Here is a 25,188-nt window from a genome sequence, read left to right as displayed (position 1 = left end):
TAATAAAAGATATGCAGAGGTGGCTACAGCAAATAACGGGCTCGCAAACGCAAGCGCTTCTAACAAAAAGCGCCTGAAACCTCTATGGCAATATACAGCACTCCAATAAATTACACAACACTTTGCACAGGCTGCAGAAATAACGCAGGACAAGACTTACACAGATGCCCATCCGCAGCATTTATACACATGCACATGGCAAAGAGACAGAAACCAAACACTATCATTCAACTCGGGCAGGGTAGCGCGATCCCGAGTTTGCCCAGCGTGAGAGTGCTCTCTGCGTGTAGTGTCTGTGCGCGCGCGTGAGAGCGAGACCCGTCCTCGGGGCATTTCCCCTCTTTGGGCAGTTTTGCTTCATTTGTTTCCTATTTCTGCTACAGAGAAACTAACTTCCATCTCAGCCCCAGCCAGCGGCCGCTGAATAGAGCCTGTGCTGCGGCTCCGTGTGCGTCAGATTCCTCCGCGGAGCCGTGCCCGGCCCCCCTTGCTCGCTCGCTCGCTCCCTCCCTCCCGCGATCGGCCTCCACAGAGAAAGCGCCTTCCAGCCAACCGGCGGCTCCGGCTCCGACATCTTCGACTGGAAATAAATAAATAAATCGCACCTTCGGCCCCGGGAGCCGCGGGCTGGGGTCTCGCCGCGCCGGGTTGCGGGGGGCGCCGGGGCCGCGGGCAGGCGGGGGGCGGGGGGTCGGAGGCACTCCTTTTTTCCCCGCTCTGTGCCGGGGGGTGGTGGGGGCGCGGGCTGCGGGCCGGCCGAGCCCGGGGCCGCGAAGGGCTGCGGACTCCTTTCTGCGGCGGAGGGATCCGCGGCGGAGGAGGCGGGCGGGCGGGCGGCTGGAGCCGCTTGCCTGAGAGTTGTTGTTTCCTCCTCCTCCTCCTCCGCCTCCGCCGCCGTCGCTTGAATGGTGGAGCCGAGGTTCGGGCTCGTGAACACACACTGACAGCTATAGGGCAGGCGGCGGCCCCGTCCCCGCTTCCCCTCGGCGGCGGGGCGTCCCGCCGGCGGCCCCGAAGTGACCCATAAACATGTCTCGTGAGAGGAAAGGCCTCTCGGAGCTGCGATCGGGTAAGTCGGGGGGCTCGCCGGGGCCGCCGGCGGCTGGGGGCGATCCCGCCCGCGGCCCCCCGCCCCCCGCCGCCGCCGCCCGGCCGCTCAGCCTGTGTGTGTCTCCCCCCCGTGTCCCTCTCTCTCCCGCGCAGAGCTCTACTTCCTCATCGCCCGGTTCCTGGAAGATGGACCCTGTCAGCAGGCGGCTCAGGTAGACGGCGGCGCGCGGCGCGGGCCGGGCCGGCGCTCGGCGCTCGCGGCGTGGGGGAGGGCGGCGGCGGCGGGAGCGGCGGGGCCGCGGCCCGGGGCGCGGGGGGCTCAGCTCTCCCCGCTTTGTTGTTGCAGGTGCTGATCCGCGAGGTGGCCGAGAAGGAGGTAAGGGCGGCGGCGGCGTGGCGCCGCGCGACCGCCCTTGGGCCGCCGCCGCCGGGGCGCCCGGGGCGCGCGGGGCTCGGGGGTGGGGGGGCTCCCCGGCGGGGGCGCGGGGCGGGCGGGGGAGGGGCGCGGGCGGGCCGGGGCGCGGGGGGCCGGGCTCACGGGGCGTCCTTTCCCCCCCCGCACCCCACAGCTGCTGCCCCGGCGCACCGACTGGACCGGCAAGGAGCATCCCAGGACCTACCAGAATCTGGTGAGACATTCACGTCGCGGAGCAAAGAAACTTTTCCCCGAGTCGAATAAAAATTGAATTTCCCGCAATTTTTTTTTTTTTTTAACCGAGACAAAAACTTGGCCCCAGAACCCGAAAGCTCCCGAGGCCCCCGGGGAGGGTTGGGGAGGGGCGGCGCGGGGGGCTTGCAGGGGGCTAGTGGGGCGGGGGGGACCCGCACCCCGGGGCCGCAGGGGCTGCCGACGATTTATTTGCGATATTTTGTTAACGTGCTAGAAATAAAGATACGTCATGAGTGTTGTGCAGTGCAAGGCCGGAGGAGGAGGGGCCGGCGCGCGCGTCCGTGCGGCCGCGGGGGCGCGCGCGAGGCGGCGGCGGCGGCGGCGGCGGCGGGGCGGGAGCGGGAGCGGGAGCGGGAGCGGCGCGAGGGAGGCGGGCGCGCTCGCTCTGCACGCGCGCTCGGCATTGCTTTCTCCTGCCGCACACAATAGCTGGTGACTAACTGCTCCGAAGTGGCATTAGCATTTCACAAGCGGGCTATTCAGCCGCGGCGGAACCGCAGCAAGACGTGTGTGCCTCTTTTTCTCTTAAATCTCTCGTTTTTTTGGAGGGGGACTCTCTCTTACCTTCAGACTTAGGTTTTTTTTTTTTTTTTTTTTTGATCGGAAGGGTTCGGATGTGTGATGATCGTGGGCCATCGGCACCTCTTGCATCTATCTGCCCAAGATTTTTTTTTTTCCACGGAAGTGAAAAGCCTGTAAACCCTAAAGCGAGGCGTTGAACCAGGCTTTTTTTCTCCTTTTGCTAATTCTCGCGTTAGGCCCCTCGTTCAATTAAAAGCTAGTGTTGGAGGCCACTGAAGAGTTCTGATTTTTTAAAAAATTTTATCTGTATACTTACTGTGGAGTGGAGATAGGCAAGTAAAACTTCCAGTTTCTAGCGGGACGTTTTGTTTTTTAGGTTCAAAAATAGCTCTGTCTTAATTTTGTGGGTTTTCGAAGTGAGTGTTTTTGTCATTTCTAAAAAAAATTGAAAGTGAAGCTATCACTTTTAAGTATTGTGAAGGGCCTAGTAGGATATTTGTATTGGCGAGTTTTGTATTCGGTGCTGATTTGTCCTCTTGAACTCGTGGAGGTGGTCTGTCTCTGTGTGTGATGGGCAGTTCAGGCAGTCACGGGGGCAGAGCAAAGAGCAAGCCTTTGAAATCTCTGCAGTGCCTTGGTTTTTCTGAGATGTTTTCAGCTGATGTTTTGAGACAGTTACAAGGTTACCTCAAGAGGGCTTCTGAAAGGATCAGGAAGTTGCAAGTAGCTTTGAATGTCTTCCGCGAGATTGAAGGCATGAGAAGATTTTTGATGGCTCTTTCATTTGCATATAGACGAACATCTAACTTTCGTATGTAAATATGTTAGGATTTAATATAGGTTGTTGGTAAATGTTCCCACGTATTGAATTAAAAGTACTGAGGTTTAGTTAATTTAATAAAGACTTAATAGCGCATTCATTTCCATACAACAGTTTTCAAGTATGTAGTGATTTCTTCTGGTGTTACTCAATACTAGGCTAAAATGAATTTGAAGCAAACTTCAAGGTTCAGTAACAGCAATATTTAATTTTTAGGTTTGTAAATAACAAAATCTTACGTGGGTCTCCATGTTTTACTTATTACTGAAAGAATTATTAAGATTGTAATACTCCATTTTTAAGAATTGGGAAGACAAAACTCATCTTGGCCTATTTTAATCAAACTCTCCGTTGCATTTCATAAAACCCCACAAATCCCAAGTCACTGAAGGTGGCCGTGTTTTTTTTTAACGTGGAGATTATTGGTTAATGTTATGTTTATATTTTCTAAATGAAGCAGCCAATAGTATCTGGCCAGATTGTGAGACTGTCTAATCCTTGTAGGAATATCATTTGATTTCCCAATAAAAACAAGGTTACCAATGTTTTTCAACTTTTCTTGAGCGAATTTCTCATCTCTCAAATATTGATGAATTTATATTCCTCGTCTCTTCATCAGATTTGGGATACCATAAGTTCTGTCTTTTTTATCTTATCAAAATCCACCTATTTTGGATGGAAGTGGTGTTTCTTGATTAGTGTTTCCAAATGTTTATACCAGAACAGTCATGTTGGCGTGCTCATGAGATAGTTAAGGATTCCTATTAGACTTCAGAGTTCTCTGGCACAGTTTTTCCTTGCATTTGTTCAGTCGAGGCACCATTTGAGGTGCTTTCTTACCCGTCAAACTGTGTATCTAGGTGTGTGGTATTTGGTTTAATTTTGTTTGACTTTTGACTGAGAACCTTAGGTATTTGAGCACGTTTTTTATGAAATTCTGTGGTGAGCTAGATGAGCACTTGCAAAGTCTCTTGTACAGCATTCTCTATTGTCTTAATTTATTCTTAAGACTGAAAGTTTTATTTCCTATCAAATTGAATTTATTTAACTTTGGTTTGAAGATTGTTCTGGTGTTTGAAGCCAAAATAACTACTATCGTTTGTGGTTTCAGTAGCATTTGCCTCTACTTGGGAATTCATTGCTTGTGTTAACTGATAAATTGGGTAATATTTTAAATGTAAGAATTTGTATGTCAAATTGAGATTTCTGGAGAACCTCAAATTACAGCTATTTAGGATGAGGTATAGTATTTGTACTTGGGAGCTTAAAAGACATAGATCAGCATCTAAAGTCAGGTTACAGATAAAATTCACATTAGTTGAGTTTTGACCAAGCAGAAAGTGGAGTTTTAAGAGCAGTTTAAAAGTTTCAAGGGTAACACTTTTATTTCCAGTGTCATTGATAAAGGTATTGTAAAAGAAGATTGTGATTATTATCCTCTGCTCAAGACAAAACATTTTTAACAGTGGATGGAATTTGATAGGAAGTTAAAGCATTTTTATTTTATGTTTAGCCCTGTAGTATATATTCAATCAGATTTTCTTTTTTTTTTTAAAGGATGAGGTTTCAAACGGGCATTTTTTAAAACTTTCATTGGAATTCTTATTTTTCGAATGGAGTCACGCAGGAGGCAAACTTTACAGAATAAGAAAACAACTAATTTTTGCGCTAAGAGCCATCTTTGTCATTTATTTTTCAGTTTGGACAGTGAAATTGGTTTATTAAATTTCACTCTCTAGTCACCTTAAGTAGTGATGATGTATTTAAGTTGCATACTTACGAGATCTTAAGGCAGAATTTTTAAGTGTTCTTGCCAGGTTTGGGACTCTGATTACATTTCTTGCGTGCAAGGTATTTTCCAAACTGTTATTGTTTTGCTATTCTGTTAGATATAGTTATTACAATTTTTTTGTAGTGGTATTTGCTTTAAAAAAATGATTCCACTCTATTAGAAATCTAAATCTTTGTGTTCAAAGGAAAGCATTGCAAATAGGGAGATTGTGTATTGTGATGTTAGCCCTGCCAACAGTTAGTGTGCAGGTTAACCTCTGGCAAGTCAAAAATTTCTCTGGGCCCCTGTTTTCTCATTCTTATAAATGGATTGAAATCTGATTTTTAACTAGAAGTAGCAATGCATTGTTTCGAAGAGCTCAACTTTTTAGAATTTGGAGTTATTTTGTAAAACACAGAAAAGTAGACCTGGACAAATCACTCATATCAGGGAATCGTATAGACACTTTCTGTAGCACCAGTCTGACGTATCATTTTCTCTTGAAAAGATGAAGTTTTTGAGACACGACCACTTTGTAGACTACTTTTTTTTATAATTAGTATGATTTCACCATGGTTTAAGTACTAGTTCACAAATCATTGGTGGTTTTAAATTCAGAGATCAATAGAAGTCTTGAATAGGATTTACTTAAGTACTCACTTAGAGTATGCTGATTAATTTGAAAGTATAGGTGTAAAGCCTAAGAGACCAGATTTAAGTTAAAAAAATAGATAACATGTTAAAAATGATTTTGAATTAAGGATTCATATTATTCATTTTTCATATCCATATTACCTGGAATGGGAATCCCTAATTCAAAATCATTTTTAAAATGTTACATAGTACTGTCAGTTTAACCAGTTTCAGTTTTGGAGGGTGGTGGCATATAATGAAGTAAATGTCTTGTAGACTTATTTTTCTGTTTTTAATAGAGTATTAGTGAAATTGTAAGTTTTGCTTGGTAGTCTCCGTAACATGGTTTTAATGTCTTAATCGTTAAAATGAAGAAATAATGTTAGATGTAAAGGGAATAGTACATTTCCTTGAAGGACTGAAGTAAATCTTCATCTTTTCTTATACATGCAGTTATTCTATTGATATTTATGCCATTGTTTTAAAGAGTTGGAGGCATTTACAAAAATTTTAAAATAAGTACTTGTTAAATTCTTAGCACTCTTGAATAATTGTAAAGTGGCATGAATATAAAGGAGGAGTTGGATTATCCTGTTCCCAGCTGCATAGTGGTGTTTATGATTGCTCTGAGGCAGAAAAACACTGTTGGAGTCTGTTTCCCAGTCTGTACAAGGGGTTAATAACAGCTCCTACTTAGTAAGATTATTACGAGAGTGATAACTGACTGGTACAAATCAAGTATTATGTGAGGGTTTGTGTTTGCTATGATCAGAACTTTAGTAGTAGAAGTTGTCCCAACTATAGCTTTATAATGTGCAGAATTTTAAGAAAAAGCATTATTTCAGAAACAATATGCATAACTTTCTGAATATAGTATTTACCATGTAAGATTGGCTGCTTAAAACTTTAAAAGACACTATTAGCATTACTTTGTAGTTACTTTGTAGATTCAAGGATGAAATAATTAAACCTAAGATACAAAGAAAGAAGTATAGTAAAAGTAAAAAGTAAATCATTTTTAAAGCATTGTGGATAGATTTCTAGAAAAATTTTATTTTTCTATATAGTAAGTCTGACTGTGAACTATATTTGTGGAACAGTTAACATTAAGAAATGTTTGGGTGGCTGAAATATGCAGAATTGATTGGAGGATATATGAAGCTCTTTCTTTTGGTAATGATCAGATGGCACTTAGAAATATGTGAAGGGAGCTTGGCTGTTGCAGCTGGTTCCTTCTGTACAGAGATTTTCATAATTTAAAATCATCACAACAGTTTCGTATTTTGGAAATTTTCAGGAGGAGTTGTTTTGTAATCTGGTTTAAAGATTCTGTTTTAAGCTGAGTTTTAAAAAGAGTTTGTTGAATTTACTCTTGAGTATTAGGTTAAATAAATCCTATGAATGTCAGTTTTTTAGTCTAAAGAGTTTTTTTGTCAGACCACAAGTTTCTGTTTCTTTTATCTAGAAACTTTTCTCACCTTCTGCAGTCATTCTTCTTGCCTAAATTTTGTGGTTATCTATCTTGTCACTACAGAATTAATAGCAAATAAAATTGTATTCTGCTCAGTTTATTTTGGATAAGTGATACCAGGTAGGTGAATTTCATTGTGACTAGTAGTTTTCACATGCAAATTTTAGAATTCATAGAAAAATATCCCTAATACTAAGCAAAGTGGCCATTAGTTAAGACAGCTAAGCATAAACGTTTAGAATAATTTCCTATTTTTAATGTACTTTTCATTCACTTTAGGAAAGTCAAACATTAAAAATGAGTGTATTAGAGAAAAAAGATATTTAAGTTGCTTTTGTAATTATATCTAAAAGTGATAAAGGCTGTTATATACTAGGAACCAAGTTGAAAATTCAGTAAGTTTTAAATGTGTAAAGTTTCTGTTTTGTTTGTGAGAAGTTATGTTGTTGACATGTGAGTGATTTGTGAAAATAAATTATTTTAGAATTAATATGTTATTAAACATTGAATATAGAGGACTGTAAGTATTTTCTAACAGGCTATGGAAAATAATTTTTTTTCATTATGGCATTTGGGAATTCAGGTTATTAAAAATAAAAAATTTGTGACATTGAGAGATGAAATACAAAACTGAGAACCTTTGGTCACTACAGAGAATGCAGTCATCAGATGTGAAGCTACCTTTAGTTACTTGTCTTACACACACATACGTGCATACACAAAAGCAGGTTTATTTGAGCTCAGGGGTCACATAGGGATGGTTGGATGAGAAGTTTTTGGTATTGAGAAAGTTGGGATTGCAACATGGTTTCTGATGAAGCTTCTGCCTTAGGTAAAACTAATTTAAATACTAAGAGGAGCAAGATTTGTAGTGTAAGGCGTAAGTTGTAAATTGTTCATTGCAACGTGGATGATGGCAGCCTGCTGCAAAGGAAGCACGTAAAGAATCCATGTGTTCTGGCCTCCAGATGGCCGCGGTCACCGTGGCATGACCCAGTTGGTCTCCATCCGGATAAAGAACAGACACATAGCCTGTCTTGGCAGAGCTTATAATACAAAACCCCCAAGTACTCACCTTTACTTGTGTCACTGGGTTCTGGTTTAGTTTCGGGGTGTGGAAGTACTAAGTTCCAGGCAACTTGGAGAAACACGCATTTCCTGAAACAGCTTTACACTGCCATTATATGTGTGATGCTAGTTATTTTGAGTGTAGTGTTTAAAACTGAAACATTACTAAAAATGAAACTGATTTTTCTCTGAAGATTATTTACATGGGTACCTTAAGAATACGCGGTTTAAGGATTCTCAATCTTTAAGTTAGTGGATAGTAACTTTTTTTAGCAGAATCATAGATCTGAGTTTTAAATTATGCTTCACTAAGTAACTGTTTTAAAGAAGATGTCTTATTTCACAGATTTGTTTAGCAAATGACTTGATTTAAAAATAAAACTTCAAAATGTTATTTTAAAAAGTTAAACTTTGTCATTTTGTTGTGTTTTAAATTATTCTTATAGAGCATCCTTTGTGGTTTGCGGAAACCTTAAATCTGGATAGAGTTTTTTTTTTTCCTAAACAGATATAGTAAGATTGTACAATAATGAATAAAATTTGGAGAATCAGTATTGCATTTTATTTAAATGACAAATATGTATTGCTAATACTAACTGAATTATCTAAATGAATTCTTAGGTGATTGATTAAACTGTGAATGTAAGACACAGTCTTTCAAACATGTTTATTCATAGTAATTTCAGAGTAAATAGATCCCCACAATTAATTTTGACATGTAAGATTATGTATTAATTTTACTATACCCTGAGTACAAGTAAATCATAGGCTTGTGAGAGTCCTTCTGAGACTAGTTACCCAGCTTAGAGCATTTAACTTGAAAAGGGGTTATATAGGTTCTATTAAGTTTGTAATCCTAAAGTTTGTAAATCCTTTTGGCAATGAGGGAGAAACTCAAGTTTTGAAAAGGAAACTATAACATAATAGAAATAACACTAAACTTGAAATCGGGAGACCTGGGTTTGAATACTGTTTCTCCCACTTTCTACTGTTTCTCCTACTCATTCTGTGAAATGAGGACAATGCTTAACCTTATTTGCTTGTGAAGATAAATGCTGAGAATATAACTATTCTATATTTCTGTTCTTGGGCTTCCCTGGTGGCTTAGTGGTAAAGAACCTGCCTGCGAATGCAGGAGATGCAGGTTTGGGTCCTGGTGGGGAATGTCCCCTGAAGAAGGAAATGGCAATCCATTCCAGTATTCTTGCCTGTGAAATCCCATGGACAGAGGAGCCTGGTGGCCTACAGTCCATGAGGTCATAAAAGATTCCAACACAATTTAGCAGCTAAACAAGAATTATTTTCCTGTGTGGAAAAGCTAAAAGCTCACAAAACATAAACTTGTTTTAAAGAGTATAAATATAATTTAACCTGTGCTTTGTAATAATGATATAACATTTATAAATTAAAAGTTTAGAAGTTTTGAGATTTTTAGGGACTGGGTTTTAGTAATAGACCTCAGTAAACAGTGAATAAAATTTTTTTAATTTATGTTTTTGTTTATGTGCTAGAATAGGACTAAAAATAAGAACTGTATTATGTTGAGCTGACCTTTTTATAACTCAGAACTATAGTAGAAAGCATAAGCAACTAGCCTTTCAAGTCTGAAAAAATTGTGAGAAAAAAATATGTGAGAAAATCTGAAAAACTGTTTTCGAACCAGTCAGGTGTTCAATACATTGGGATAAAGTAAAGAGCCTGGTCAAATCAGATCATATTGGTGCCAAAGATTAGGTGGATCTTATTTTCATTAGGACTTCTTAATTACGTCCTGAGGAAGGGCTAACATTTCTAGGTCTCACAGGTATATCAAGTAGTTGGAATGAATATATTGACCTAACCTCATTTTTAAAAGGTCATTAAAAAGATTCAAGTTTTTTTCCTCTGTTTGGGTTTAGAAGGATTTTCCTCAACATCAAAGTGTGTAATGTGGAGTGTTTTAACAGCCAACTCTAGCGTCAGATATGGTGACCAACGCCCAGGTGGTGGCTGTTGCAATCCCAGTCCTAGGAATTAGGACCCCTGGTAGATGTTTTCCTCCCACTCAGCAAATTTAAACTGAGGCTCTGGATTTCAGAGTTCTTAATTCAAACTACCGACCTTTTCTTTACAAACTGAGAAAAGAAATTTTTAATGATGGTATGGCTGGTGGCTTCCAGGTTCTTTACATTCTCTTCCCACCAATAACACCATTTATAATACTTCTCACTGATAATGGCAAAATTTTCTTGGCTGAAAAGGGTGGTCGTATATAAAGCAGCATATCAAGCAGAAGCAGATCGGCTTAGCCAAAAATACAGGAAAATAAACACACTCAAAGAGCTCAGTTTCTTCCTTGTACCTGTCTTTCTACAAGTCACAATTTCAGAAGGTTTTGTTGTAATTGATAATCCTAGAAAACAAATGTGCAGTCTGAGAAACGAGTGACCCGAGTTTATGATTTGGGCCAAGATGGGGAAGGCAAGAGCAGACTTGCCTTTGTGTCACAGAATTCTGTTGTCCTTCTGTGCGGGATGCCAGGGATTGTTCTTTAAATTAGGAATGGGTAAATTTGGGCTGTTGCAGGTCAGTTGTGCAGAAGACCTGTTTTTGCAAGGCCCCTAAGCTGGAATTATTAAATTTTTAAAGAGGTGTGTGTGTGTGTGTGTGTGTGTATATATATACATGTATATATATGAGATAGTAGCCTTCAAAGCCTAAAATACTTGCTGTCTGACCCTTCACAGGAAATGTTTGCTCACCTCTGCTCTAGATAATGCACCATGTTTACAGAAAGGGTGCATTTATTTAATGCATGTTTTAACTATTAATTATGGCCAGTTAACCAAAGATTGTTGATTTTTCTAATTGGGATTAGAGGTGGCGGGGTGGAGATATGAGAAATTTGAAAAAGCTCTTTCTTGTCCCCTGAATTTCAGTGGATGGCAACAGGGTTTACATCCATATAGCGGGCTCATACATTTTCGTGGGGAAGTTAAGAGAAACATTAAACCCATGACATTGTCGAAGGTACAGTCATGAACTGGTACATGAGTTAACAACAAGTCACCAGGAATGTTCAGTCAGGATGATATACCTAGACTGAATAAAGTGAAGGGAAGCAAAGTTACATTAAAGGGAAGGTCTGAAGCAAATAGAGTTGTCTGGGCAAGGGGAGGTGGAGAAATGCAGAGCACACCACATGGGAAAAGCCTGGCAGGAGACAGTGCGGGTAAAGAACCTGAAAGAAAGCCAGTGTGTCTAAATGTGGAAAGTGGGGGCTGGAGAGTGTAGGACTAGGAGTGTGCCAGAGAAGGCAGACGGACAGTAATGGACTCCACACGCAATTCAGGGTGAGCAGACCACGGGAAGGAGTTGGATCTCCAAAGAGCACGACAAGCCTCTGCAGTGCTTTAGGTAGAGGTGACCACCAGACCTGTGTTTTGGAAAGAAGCATTCTAATTGCAATATGGAGAATAGATTTGAATGAGGTGAAAAGGGTCCGTAGGGTCCCAAAGAGTCGCACAACTGAAGGCACAAGTGGATGTGGGAAAAATGGATGATTTGAAATTGGATTGTTATGGAGATAGAGACAGGTATATGGGTTTGAGGCTAGGAAAGAAACATTCGTTTGGATGTGGTGGGATATTTGGAATGAGGTGAGAGAGGGAAATGGGCAGTGTGAAAATGTGACTTCTTGATTTTAGATTGGAGAGATGGTGATAATGTTGCCAGTCACCAAGGTAGAGAACTGGAAGGGGGCTGTTGGCATGAGCATCATGAGTCTAATTTTGGATGTGTTGAGTTGAGGAGGCCTTGGGACTCCCAAGAAGACTCTTAAGAAAGTTCAGTGAGCAAGGCTAGGTTGTAGATGCAAATTTGGGAAGTTTTGGCATAAAGACTGTCCATAGAGTATAGAGAAAGGGTATGAGAGTGTCTGGAACTGAGCTGTGGGATATCAGACCTTAAGGAACTTCTCCATTTTATGGCCAGCAAAGTCAGTTTTTTTCCCCTGTGTATTTTCATGTATTCGTTTATCTTGATAGTTAAACACTTACCTGTAAGTACTGTTTTAGGTTCTGGGCAGACAAGTGAACAAGGTATAATCCTGTCTGTTCTTAGGAAGGACATGGACCAAGTAAATTGGCAGTTTTAGTATAGTGTAGAGTCTTATGAACCTATGAACAGGGCAAGCTAGTGGTAGAGACTATATATGTGTTTTTTGGGGGAAGAGGATCATAGCTGTCATTAGATTCCTACATTTTAAGAACAATACGGTGTGATAAGTACTACAGAGTTCTGAGGAGTAGGGTAAAGGACTGTTTGGGAAGGAGTTTAATTAGCGTGCTGTGGAAGCGCACAGAATGTCCGCAAAAGAAGGGGCAGAGGCAGGTCATGGAAGGCAGTGAAGCACAGACTGACATGGAGGAGAATTCAGGTGTGGAGGTGCATGGGTAAAGGTTTCTATCATAGGGGTCAGCTTGCATAAGATCTCGAAGCCAGAACGCATGGAGGAGTTGAAGAATTCAAAGGATCTTTCCTAACTTAAAAATGAAACTTGGCTTTGAAAAATTGAAATTATTTCATCAATTGAAAAGTTGAAATAATCAAGGAGCGATGTCATTGGTAAAAGTGGATTCATAATATTTTATTAAAAAGATACAGTTCTTCAATCAAGATTTTCAAGTTTACTACTTGAAATGCATTTTGTAAGAAGACCCTAAAACAGGATCATCACAAAACTAAAGTTAACAAGTAACTTCCTTGTCAAACTAAAAATTGTAAAAAGAATTTTGATCAATTTTAAAAAGTCACATTAGGATAATTATCATGCACAAGTTTTAAACTAGAAGGAACCCTATAAATAGAGACTTTTACTTTCAGTTTTTAAGTAAATTATTTTAGGAAGGATTAGAGTATAAATATCATTTAAAATTTTTGTATTTTGGGGTATTCTTCTGAATGCTTTTTCTGTTTAAATCATACTAGTGCTTGAAAAAGTATGTTTTGAGTCAAGGTGATATTAGGGGAAAAAAGGATTCTGTAACTAGGGTTTGTGTAATTGTGCATTAAACAAAATTAAATAGATTTATCAGGATTTTTCAGAGGCTTTAACATCATTGTGCTTTTGTGAATCTTGAAAGCTGAGAGGTAGTATGTATTATTTGATTTAGAACTTCTTTTCCAGAAGTATTCATTCTACCAGTAATGATTAGCCAGACTGTATTAAATTGTCTAATCAAAGTGAGACAATATGGCTCCATATTGTCTCTATGACAGTATATTAAGATAAAAAGTAAGATAGGTTCCCCTTAATTGGCTTCAACCTAGAGAATGAATATCAGCTAATTAAAAAAAAATAACATTTACGTTCTTTTGCAGTTAGAGTATAACAGATACTGCAAGATAGATTGAGATCACTTAATCCCTCACTTCCTCAAAATCTATTTTATAAGAATTCATACTAAAATTGCCATTAATAAGTGGACCTTTTTAAAAACGTGGTCCTGTCTTTTTAGGCTCTTTGACATTTTCTCAGACTTTACTTTTTATTCCTTTTTTTTTTTTTAACAGGTGAAGTTGACATACAGCATTATTTTAGTTTCAGGTGCACAACATAATGATTCAAAATTTGTACATATTGTGAAAGATCAAAATAAGTCTAGTTAACATCTGTCACTATACATAGTTAAAGCATTTTTTTTTCTTGTCATGAGAAAGTTTAAGATCTGTTAAAGTTTTCAGTTGTACGATACAGTATTATTAACTATAGTCACCATGCTCTTCATCATACCCTTATGGCTTGTATATTTTATAACTGGAAATCTTATACTTTTTGACTCTTCCTACTTGGGTGCGAAATGGGTAAAGAGTCAAAGGGTGCAAGCTTCCAGTTACTATTTTTTTTTAGTCTAAATGAACTTGAGTGGCAGTTCTCAAAGTTTACTTCAGCACCTCTTTACATTAAGGAAAATTATGGCAGTTCCTTTGTGTGTATTATCTATTCATATTTACCACTGAAAAATTAAAACAAGTTTTAAAGTATTTTTATTCATTTAAATATAATAAACTTGTTTCATGTTAATATAAGTAAAAAAATTTTTATAACAGTATTTCCCAAAACAAATTTATGAGGTGAGTGGTATTGTTTTATCCTTTTGGGGATGTTTAATCTCTTGCTTAATAGAGGGCAGATTTCTTATATCCCCTTTGACAGGCAGTCTGTTGGAACATTGCTGGAAGACTTACAGTAAACTCATATGAGAAAATGAGAGTGAAAAAGCAGATAGCGTCTTCATATTATTCATTAAAAAAAAAAATTTTTGGCTGTGCTGTGCAGCATGCAGGATCTTAGTTCCCCCTCCAGGGATTGAACCTGTGTCCCCTGCGGTGGAAGCAGGAAGATTCACAATTTTTACTTGAGAAATCCCTAGGAGTTCCCAGAACACACTTTGAAAACAGCTAAACTAGAATATTTAGGTACTGCAGTGAGAATTTTTTGTAACTTGATAATGTAAAGTGAAAACATAGTGTACCTTTCCCCCTAATTTAATTATCTTTGCATTATTATGCAAATATTGTCTATTTAATAAAAGACTTTTCAGGATGGATAATAAAAATAAAACATTTTACATCTTGGTTTTGAATGCTAATCTAAATTAAGCAATATTTTGAATTTGTTCCAAAAACAGCCCAAACTTTGTAGTTGGTAGATTTATTTTATATTCAGACTTGTCTCATTGAACGGTTGGAATTTGGCCTTTATCTCTGAAGTTTTTAGTAAATTATAAATTTCAGCATAGAAATTATTTGGATGTCTTTAGATTTTGTAATGAGAACATAAACTGTCTAGTTTCTTTAATCCTGAGCTATTCTCGAGATTTTTAAAAATATCATTGGTGATAAAAAGTGTTTATAGTTAGATGATTTTTTGTTTATTTTGAAAATTAAAATATTAGACTGGAACATACCATTTAGGTTATATGTTTTTTCATCATTCAGTATTTGCATTGACTAGCATGTGTTAGTTTATAGCTTGCTGTATTTAGGTTCCATCCATTCTTTTAGCACTTTTCCTCCTCAGTGGATTAAATCATGGTTGGGTAGTTGTTTTATACTGTGAATTAAGGGATTTCACAGAATGAATGTGAATTTTTTCCCCCCAAGTAAAATGGAATGTTGACTAGCAAGAACAAATTACTATGTTTTTTAAGGTACATTTTATTTACTGTAGATAATTGTATCCTGTATCCCCACTTCATTTAGCAAACATCTTCTCTGTGTCTTTCACATAATAGGTGAAGTATTACAGACATTTAGCACCCGATCACTTGCTGCAGATCTGTCATCGACTGGGACCTCTTCTTGAGCAAGAGATCCCACAAAGTGTTCCTGGAGTACAGACTTTGTTAGGAGCTGGAAGACAGTCCTTGCTACGCACAAACAAAAGTAAGAAATTTCTAACAGCATGTAGACGGTCTTTTTCTCGCTTTTTGTCCTTGTGTCCTATCTTTACATCCAATAAAAAATGTGTGTGTTTAATAGGCTGCAAGCATGTTGTGTGGAAAGGGTCTGCTCTGGCTGCATTGCATTGTGGAAGGCCACCAGAGTCACCAGTTAACTACGGTAGCCCACCCAGCATTGGTGAGTTGTTTGAGTTCATTACCAAGTTGATAGCCTCTTAGTAAAGAGCTTTTGAAAATAAACATGTTTGTTACTTGCTGTGAAGTCAGAGAATTTTCATTTTTTGTGTATTAGCCTTCAAAGAGGAAAAAGCCCTCAGATTTTTTTCTTATGTTAGTGATCTATAGTGAAAAAGTCATAATAATGTGTAATTATGGATTATAAATATTGTACCTATCGAATGAACTCATTGGTATTTTTATAGAATATTGTTTTTTTAAAGATGTATGTCATTCGGTTGATTCAGTAGGCAACTGTATCATAATACAGATTAGTTGTAATAGTTTGGTTATTTTTATGAATAATCTTGTATTTTTTTGCCTTTAAAATTTCAAGAAGGAAAACTGATGCAGATAGGTCTTCTTGAAATGGCCTCTAAATTCATCCTTTTTAACTCTGCTACTACAAGGTGCTTGTCTTACCTGAATTACTATAGCCTCCTTCACACTAGTCTTGCTTCCAGTATCTTCTCCCTCTCTCCCTTTCAGGTTATACTGTATGTAACCCTGTTATCTTACTCTTATTTAATTCTGCCTCTGCTCTGTTTCTCTTCTGCTCAAGGTAGTATGGGAGGTAGCTTATGCTGTTTTAATGGAGTTGCCATCCCTCTACCACCAAGTCTTACTTCTGACTTTCAGAGACCTTCGTATTTTAATCATAGTCTCCTCTGTCCCTACCCTTCTGCTTAGTCAGAAGTGTCTTCTCCCTCTTTCTTCCACCTGTCCAGATTATAGATACTTCTCTTCCTTTTCTGGGTAATTACAGTCAGTATTACCGTATTATAATTTGTTAATATTATGGTTTTGTATAACTTGTTTAATGTTTATGTAAAATATCCTTGTCTATTGTTTTACTTATAGAAGTACTTTTAAGGTTTTGTGTTTTATCTGGGGCATTTTGTCCTTCATAGACAATTTTGATGTATTAGGGTATAAATCTAACTGTTGGTACTGGAAAGATGATCTCTTTTGCTTTGGTTGCTTTTAAGATTTTTCTCATTGGTTTCATGAAGTTTGACGGCGATATGCCTCGGTGTCATTTTTTTCTGTTTATCAAGCTTGAGATTTATTAGGTTTCTTGAATCTGTAATGTCTTTTATTGGCATTGGAAAATTGTCAGCCATTATCTTTTAAAATATCATGTCTGCTCCATTCTCTCTCCTCTCCTGGGACTCCAGTTAAACAGATGCTAGACTTTCTCACTCTGCCTTCTCTCTTCCCCTCTCTTTTATGATTTACATCTTTTTTAGTTTTCTCTGAGCTGTTTTCCAAAGCTATCCTATGTTTGTATGGTGGGTAATCATAGGTGATCTTTTTTTTTTAAAATATGATTGTCCTGGTTAAATAATGATTCCTATGTTGTCTTAGTATAATGAACAACTATAAAACAACAAAGGATTTGAGACACAAGAGAATATTTTCACCTAGAAAATTATACTAGGAAGTAGAACAGTTTCCTTAAAAGAAGGGGAAGGTAAATTTATTAGAAGCGTCCCCTCTAGGGAAAAGTTTATCCTTTTTTTGAAAAAATGCAGATCCATTTAATAAGGGGAATATGTTGTTCTTTCAACGCATTGTCAGGCAACACTGTGGAAGGCAGTGAAAGTGCAAAAATGATTGATAGTAACTTTCGTCTTAACATTTGTTATGTGAGTAATTACTCTGCTCCAGGCACTAGTCTAACCATTTTCCATTTATTTTTATCTTTTAAAACCTTAAATGATCTTTCGGTAGGAAATACTTTTTCTTTATAGAGAAGGAAATTGAGGCTTGAAAAGGTTTGGTGACTTGACCAGGGTTACATGTTTAGTGAGTCATGAAAGTGCAGTGACTCCCATTATGCTGTGCTTTATTCTTAATAAACTAATAGTTAACAGTTGGTTAACACTTGGCTACTCAAGAAAGTTAGTATTAGTCATATTTTGGAAAAGGATACCAGATATTTATAAAGTCAGATAAAATATTTTAGGCCATGTCATTAATCATCAGATCAGTAAATATTGCCGACGTGGTTATAGGGGATTTAAATATGGCAAAAATAACTTGAGCTTTGTGTTATATCAAGAGAAATGCAGCTGGTATATTCAGGTAATAGAATTAATTACCAAGCAGGTAATTGTTGTACCTTTCTGAAAGAGTTTTATTTCATTTTTACGGTTTATGATACATTTTTCCATTCCGATTTCCAGGAAGTTGTTCCTCATGTTTAAAAAAAAAAACAAAAAACGCCTGTACTGGAACGCAAATTTTACCTGATGTTTCTGTATTCGCATATAGTTTTTGACATCTCTAAAGAGAAGCTGGACTGATCAAAATGACTCTACTTACTGATAGTCTTAGTTAGTGTCACGTCTCTTCAGTTCACCTTGGTGACAGTCTCGAACGTCTTGTCATTGTTACGAAAGTGTGACTGGGGTGGTAATGGGAAGAAAAATTCATTAGGTTTTTTGGCAGAATAATTTTCCTGCACAGTAATATAATATTCATTTCAGGTTATCACAGATTATGAGTCAGAAGATTTTTATTTTTAAATATGAGTGTTTGTATCTTATTTTGTTGATTCCTCTGCCATTTCTGTCTGGCTGCCTGTAAAAATTTCCTTGCTCTTTTACTTGATCAATGTAGTATTACCACAGACCCATGTAATAAAAAGACCTTAGCATTACAGCTTTTCTTAAAATACAAATGGAAATGTTTAGTGTAGATTCAAATATTTAAGGTTTGATACATTTGGGAAATAGGCTTTTTAAAAAAAAATTTTTGAAGTAAGAAATTGCTTACTGGAAAGTTGCACAAAGAGCTATTATAACCTGTTGCGCAGTTTTCCCTCATGTTACAGTCCTGTATTATCTAGAATTCCTTAAAACTACTCTGCCAATGTTGTGTGTGTTACTATTAACAAAACACCAGACCATATTCATATCTCACCACATTTTCCAACTTAATTACCTTTTCTTATTTCAAGATCCAGTGCAGAATACAATAATGTACTTAAGGCTTGCACAGTTTTTTAAATTAAACTTTTTACTATAACTCAAAATCATTTAGGATTGGGGTGATGGTAAATTGGATTTTCCTTTCTTAGATTTTTTTTTTTCAGTAAGGTCTGTATATTCTGTTCCAGTCCTTTGCATCTGTTTTCCATTGCCACAGCCACGTGTGGGCCTTGTGCTCTTTGCCTGGAGCTCTGCATCATTCATTCACTTCCCAGGTAAATATTAGTGTTAGTCACGCAGTCGTGTCAGACTCTTTGAAACCCCTTGGACTGTGACCCGCCAGGCACCTCTGTCCATGGAGTTCTCTGGGTCGGAATGCTGGAGTGGGTGGCCATTCCCTTCTCTGGGGGATCTTCCCGACCCAGAAATTGAACCCAGGTCTGCTGCATTTCAGGCAGTTTCTTCACCATCTGAGCCACCACGGAAGCCTGAGTAAAGACTGCGTCCCTGCGTCGTGTCCCACGCCGGCTTAGAGCTGGAGTGCAGGATAATGAGGAGCATGGTCTCTGCTCTCCTAGAATTACAGATTAGCTGAACTCCTACCTCCAGCCTTATTCCTCTACCCTAGAATTTAGCTCTAAACCGGGGTTTCTTAACTTCAGCACTGTTCTCATTTTGAGCCACATAATTCCTTTTCCTAACTGACTGTCCTGTGCATTGTAGGGTGTTTATCAGCATCCTTGGCTGTAGCAACTCCAGTGGTAACAACGGAAATGTCTCCAGACATTCCCAGATGCCCCTGGGGTAAAATTGCCTCCATTTGAGAACCACGGCTCTGAACTTTCTAAAATGCAGATGTGATCACGTCATGCCTCCTTTCCCCAGTGACTTTGAATGGTCTCAGCCCTGTAATGTGGCTCACAAAACGGACCTTCTCCCACCTTTTCCTCACTTGTACCTTGTGCTGCAGCTTTGTACAACTATTTGGCCGTTCTTAAAATCAGCCAAAGTCTCTTCATCCCTTTCTCTCTGCAGTGTCCCTCATTCTATGAACATTTATCTATTCATGCTTTTAAACCTAAATGCAACCAAGCAGAATTAAGTATGTACACTTACTCTGCTAGAGCTTTTGTCACATAATCATGGCTATTTATTTACCTTTGTTTTTTCTGCTGTTCTGTTAGGTTCTGGAAGTTGGAAATTACGTGTTTGTGCTCTGTATAGACCCAACTCAGCATTAGTAAATATTTAATAAACAGGCAGTAGGTAATTGATGACCTCCAATAGAACAAGAAAAGTTCAGAAATGGGTTGGGGGTGAAAAATAGAGTAGATGGTTGGAAAAAGAGAGAGACTTAGTCTCCAAGGATAGCTGTGAGGTAAACAAAAACTCGAAAACTGATTTTTAGGAAATAAAGTTTATTAGTGAACTCAGTTATTGGTTCATTGTACCTGGAATATTAAAACTCACACCTGTATAATTTCGAAACCAACTCTGGAGTTTATCTCAGTGCTTTCTTACCCTATTTTATTTTATTATCTGCTTATAAATCTTGACTACTTTGTACCTCCTGTTATTTGATACAGATTGTGAAAACTGCTTGAATTTCAGTCTCAGGGCAGAAGAACCAGTGTAGTTGGCTCCTTTAGAGCCCCTTACAACCTCCTGTAATAAATGTTTTCAAGATGCAGAAAAATCAAAAGATACCATTAATCTGTTACCACTAACTTCTGACAATCTTCTGTGGAAGAGTTGTGAATGTGTACTTGGCATGGCAACGTTTACTTTCAGAGGCACTAACAAGTCTCTGATATTTGTTCTTTCTCACCTCCATACCCATATTATGCCTCTTTTCGAATACAGTTTATTCTGTATTTATTTACCTATGATAAACAACCCTACTTCAGTAGTAAGTGACATGGTTGGGGAAGAAAATAGGAGAGGAGATACTTAAATAAGGCTGTTTTTAAAGTTAAATTTATCTTGTGAAAAAGATTGTATTAATCTAGAAAGATTGTATTAAATTAAAGCAATTAATTGCCTTATTTGCCTTTTTCTTAGATTTAACATGTCACCAAAGTAAACTTTTTAATCTCTAGGTTTCCCAGGTTTTCATCTCTTTTTGTTTGCCAGATGCTACCATCTTTTGTTATTTTACTTGTTGTTTCTACAGCAAAGTTCTCAAAGTGAGTGGAAATAGGAGTTTTGGAGAACCTGATTCTTCAAAATGTTTGTGTGTAAGGAAACAGCTTTGCCTTGAAAAGCAGCTTTACTCCACAAATATCCAGTTAAGGTTAAAAAGCCTGTACAGTAGTTCCTCTTTATTTTGATGGTGGCTGTGTTGTAAGCTCTCCAGTGGATATTTGAAACAGCAGATTGTATCAAACCCTACATATACTGCTTTTAAAGAAGTATCTGATAACGTTTAATTTATAAATGAGGCACAGTAAGAGAGTAACAATAACTAATAAATAGAACTGTTACAACTATATACAGTTGACCATTGAACAGTCCAGGGATTAGGGGCACTGATTTCTCTGTCCCCTGCAGTTATGTAGTACTGTAGTGTTTATTGAAAAAATCCTGATATAAGTGAATCCATGTTGTTCAGTGGTCAGTTATACTGTAATGAAAGTTTTGTGAATGTGATCTCTTGCTTTTTCTCTCTCAAAATACCCTGTTGTACAAATTTAGCGCCTTATTTTTTTAACCTCAGCTGCGCGCCTGTCACGAAGTGTGGCTGTAGTTTTTGTGATTTGAAGTGTGACAGCAAAACTAGCACACCTTCTTTTCCCTTCGTCACAGTTTCACAGATAAAATATTCATTCTTTTGTTTGTTTTTCTTTGGCCTCACCTTGTGGTTTGTAGAATCTTAGTTCCCTGACCAGGGATTGAACTTCAAGCCCTGGTAGTGAGAGCACCAAGTCCTAATCATTGGGCCACCAGGGAATTCCCAGGGATTTTTTTTTTTTTTTTTTCCTTTGTTTACTCAGCTGAAAACTTTCACCTTTTCACTGAAAGGATGCACTTTACAGCTTCTCTTGGGCTTATTTGAATTGCCCACATCACTACTCTTACACTTTAAGCCATTATTAAGTAAATAAAGGTTACTTGAACACAAGCACTGCGATACCAGGGACAGTCAATCTGATGACCGACATGGTCTGATAACTCAAATGACTGCTAAATGAATGAACCGGATATGCTGGACTATGGAGAAAGCACTGGCAACCCAATCCAGTATTCTTGCCTGGAGAATCCCATGAACAGAGGAGCCCAGCTGGATTCAGTCCATGGCGTTGCAAAGAGTCAGACACAGCTGAGTGATTAACACAACATGCTGGACTAAAGGATCCTGGGTAGCATGGATCATCAATCACACTACTCAGAATGGTGTGCAGTTTAAAACTTAGAGGAGTTGTTCATTGCAGGAATTTTCCATTTAATATTTTCAGACTGTGATTGACCACAGGTAACTACAGCTGTGGAAAGAGAAACTGTGAATTAGGGAGGGACTACTGTACGTTGAAAGGAGTCTTAACTCTTGTCTACATTTCTAGTGTTCTCTGAGGAAATAGTTTGAACAAAGGCAGCAAATATTCACTTAAAGTTAGTTATGAATCTTGACTGCTCAAGATGTGTGGCCTTAGGCAAGTTGTTTAGTTTTTCAACCTCTCAATTTCCTCATCTGTAAAATGGAGATAATATCTACCGTATCTAGTTATTTGGAGGCTTAAATGAGTTAGCAAAGTGAGGCACAAAGTAGGTGACAGATGGTATATTCTAACCTTGTAATTAACATTCAGTTAATTACTTGGCAAATACATCTAGAGTACATTTTTAGAGAGGAGATTCTTTTCCCTCATTTTCACTGTTATATTTTGCCATATTTTCAATACTGTATTTGACTTATTCTGAAATGGCTCTTAGCATATCTGGCGCTGGGCTAGGGTCTGCAATTGTAGGGTTAAATTTTTTTTATGACTATATTTCTTTCATAGTTCTTAGAAAAAGCTTTTATATTATTATAAATCTTTGAGCTTTAGCATATAATGTCTAATTTAACATTTGGCATATAATTCAGTAAATTTTAAGATTCTGTTCATTCTTTCCCTAATACTCCATCTTGTACCTTTTCCTGCCTTCTTTACAATCCATATTTTAATCCTTAGGTAGGTGTGTATTCATCACTTATTTGCAGACATTTATTTTGATCTGTTATTTTCTCAGTAACCATTTTTCCTTCCAGAATTTATTTTCTTGTGCCATTTTAATCTTTTAGCTAGGAAATAGTTATATGGTTTTATAATTTGTGGTGTTCTTCAACCATTTACATATTTGGGGGGCGGTCCTTGGTTTTGTTTTTTACTCTTGTCTCCTGGATGATATTTGCTGCTTTTAGGGCTCGAGGATAGAGGTTATATTGTATTATTCCTTATAGATCCAGCTCCTCAGCATTTGTAAATATTAAATGAAGAGATAATATATAATTGCTGCAATTGATGAACTGGGGTAAAATAGGAAAAGTTCAGAATAATATTAATATTTTCAGTTGTCACAGATTTTTGTATTTTTTATCTCTCTTCTCCTTCACCCCTCCCCTGCTCACCTCTTCCTTCTTTCCTTCCTAAAAACAGGTAGTTATGAGAGACTACTAAAATGTATTGCATTTTTGTTTTTTAAGGGAAATAAAACTAATGTTCAGTATGCCAAAGCACCAAATATATAAAAGACATTCATATTTTTCTTTTGTTTAAATTTCTTTTCAAATTATGATTGACCAAAAAAGGGGAGGCACTTTGAAGGATGACAGTTTCCTTGGGTGAGTTTAAATGGTTGCTCTTGTGGCTATGTTTTATTTTCTTTTGTAAGTTGTACAGTAAAATTTGTTTTGAGGTTATGGATGTGATGAGAGGTGCCCCCCGCCCACCATATGATGTGTCTGACGTAGAATTTCAGTACTAATTAGGAAGCACTAGCCATTTCCTTTTTTAGTTTGCATCATATCTTTTTCTAGATTGATTATTGGGTTTGATGTTAAATTTCATAGCTCTCTAAGTGAAGCAAATTATCATATTTTCTTCATAAAGTCTCTGACTTTTTATCTCAAATTTCTTCAGGGAAACTTTGAAGTTCAGGATTGAACATCTAACTAGACATCTTAAAAACTGGGAAGTCCATGATTAAGCTGAGTAGATATTTACATAAACAGCAGCAATTTGTTCAGCATTTTAAGGGAGATGCAGGGGGAAAATGATCTCACATAAAAGTCTCTTAAAAAAAAGTAAAGGAACACCAGTAAGATCCGCTTTTATAATATGAAGATTTGACTGTTTAAGGACAGTCAGTATAGATGTTGGTACATAATGCCGTCAAGTTTATAAAATGTTTTTATTTGCTTTTCATAATAACTGCAAACTACCCCTACCTTTATTAATGAGTAAACTGAAACTTAAGAGAGGTGGTGAGTAACTCAGTTATATCTTTGGATATTTTATTTCTGATCTTATGCATTTAGCTTTGATTATATTTATATAGCACCTTTTTACCTTTTCTGTGAAATTCTATATTCATTAGTCTTATACTACCCATGTCCATTTTATTGATTTGGGTATAGGAACTTTTTGAATCATGCCCCAGTATATGAATTCTAGAAACAGTAAAACATGATGTGTTCTCTCAAGTTTGTATCTTGCCAGATAAATACTTAAATTTGAGAGAAAATATTCAGTTCCTTGAGAAGGCCTTCATAATCTTCTTGGCCCACTGATTAAGTTTTTCTAAAACGAAATTTTGTGTTTTGAACCCTCTGATTTCTTTTGTAAAATCACCTTTTGCTTTTAGTTACATACCTTCTGATCTGTTCTCATTGTTCTCAAGAGATAAAACTGCAGTTATCCCAAAGCAAATCTTTTACCATGTTATTCCCACTTTTTTCTCCCTAGAAAGCTTCAACTTACTGTCTTTGGAAAATAGCCCCAAATGCCTGGCATAGCTTAGAAAGCACTCTGCAGTCGGCCTGTTCCTCCTCAGTTTCCTCTGATGCTCCCTCCTTTGTGCTCCAAGGGCTGGTCACACCTGACTTCCTTCTGTTGCTTAGATGTTGCGCTCCTTCCAGCCTCCGACCATTGCACACGCCCTTCCCTCCACCTAGATAGATGATCTCCTTCCCGCCTTCCCTGGCTGTTCATTTTCCAGGTACTTAAATATCAGTTTTTAGGGAAGGGTACTCTGACTCCCTGATATCTTCCTGCCCTATATATTTAGGATCCTTTGCTGTATATTTCAAGATTTCTCTGTACCTTCTATTTGATGGAACTTAACAGTGTTGTAAGTCCTTGTTCATGTCTTTCTTCCCTGCTAAACTGCAGTCTCCATGATGGTAAGTTCTGTCTTTTCTTTTTCTTTGTTATATCCTTTAGTTCATACTTGGCCTATATAGGTACTCTATAAATATTTGTTGACTCAAAATTGAATGATTAAAATGTTTGGGGGAAAAACCCTAACTTTTTAGAAAATGAATTTTTATTGAAATAGCTATTAAAATATTTAAAACTGAAAACTGAAAGTATTATACCATTGTATT

General features: G+C 38.0%; 1 protein-coding gene across 6 annotated transcripts in view; it reads left to right on the top strand.

Annotated features, from left to right (window-relative positions):
* Positions 798-25,188, top strand: part of PHIP (pleckstrin homology domain interacting protein) — a 122,845-nt gene continuing 98,454 nt past the window's right edge. For 2 of the 6 annotated variants that reach the window (XM_018052890.1, XM_018052888.1), the window contains exons 1-6: positions 808-1,069; positions 1,204-1,262; positions 1,397-1,426; positions 1,620-1,679; positions 15,283-15,433; positions 15,530-15,628. In XM_018052890.1, coding sequence (XP_017908379.1) covers positions 1,030-1,069; positions 1,204-1,262; positions 1,397-1,426; positions 1,620-1,679; positions 15,283-15,433; positions 15,530-15,628 — 439 coding nt within the window. In that variant the 5' untranslated portion in view covers positions 808-1,029. Of the gene's footprint in view, positions 1,070-1,203; positions 1,263-1,396; positions 1,427-1,619; positions 1,680-15,282; positions 15,434-15,529; positions 15,629-18,819; positions 18,878-25,188 lie in introns of those variants that run through there. The other 4 variants (XM_018052885.1, XM_018052887.1, XM_018052886.1 and 1 more) reach the window with 4 other exon arrangements.

Source organism: Capra hircus, chromosome 9, assembly GCF_001704415.2.
Source record: "Capra hircus breed San Clemente chromosome 9, ASM170441v1, whole genome shotgun sequence".
NCBI classification, from domain to species: domain Eukaryota; kingdom Metazoa; phylum Chordata; class Mammalia; order Artiodactyla; family Bovidae; genus Capra; species Capra hircus.
The sequence above is the reverse complement of the archived record's forward strand: the minus strand, read 5'-3'. Positions and strand labels throughout refer to the sequence as shown.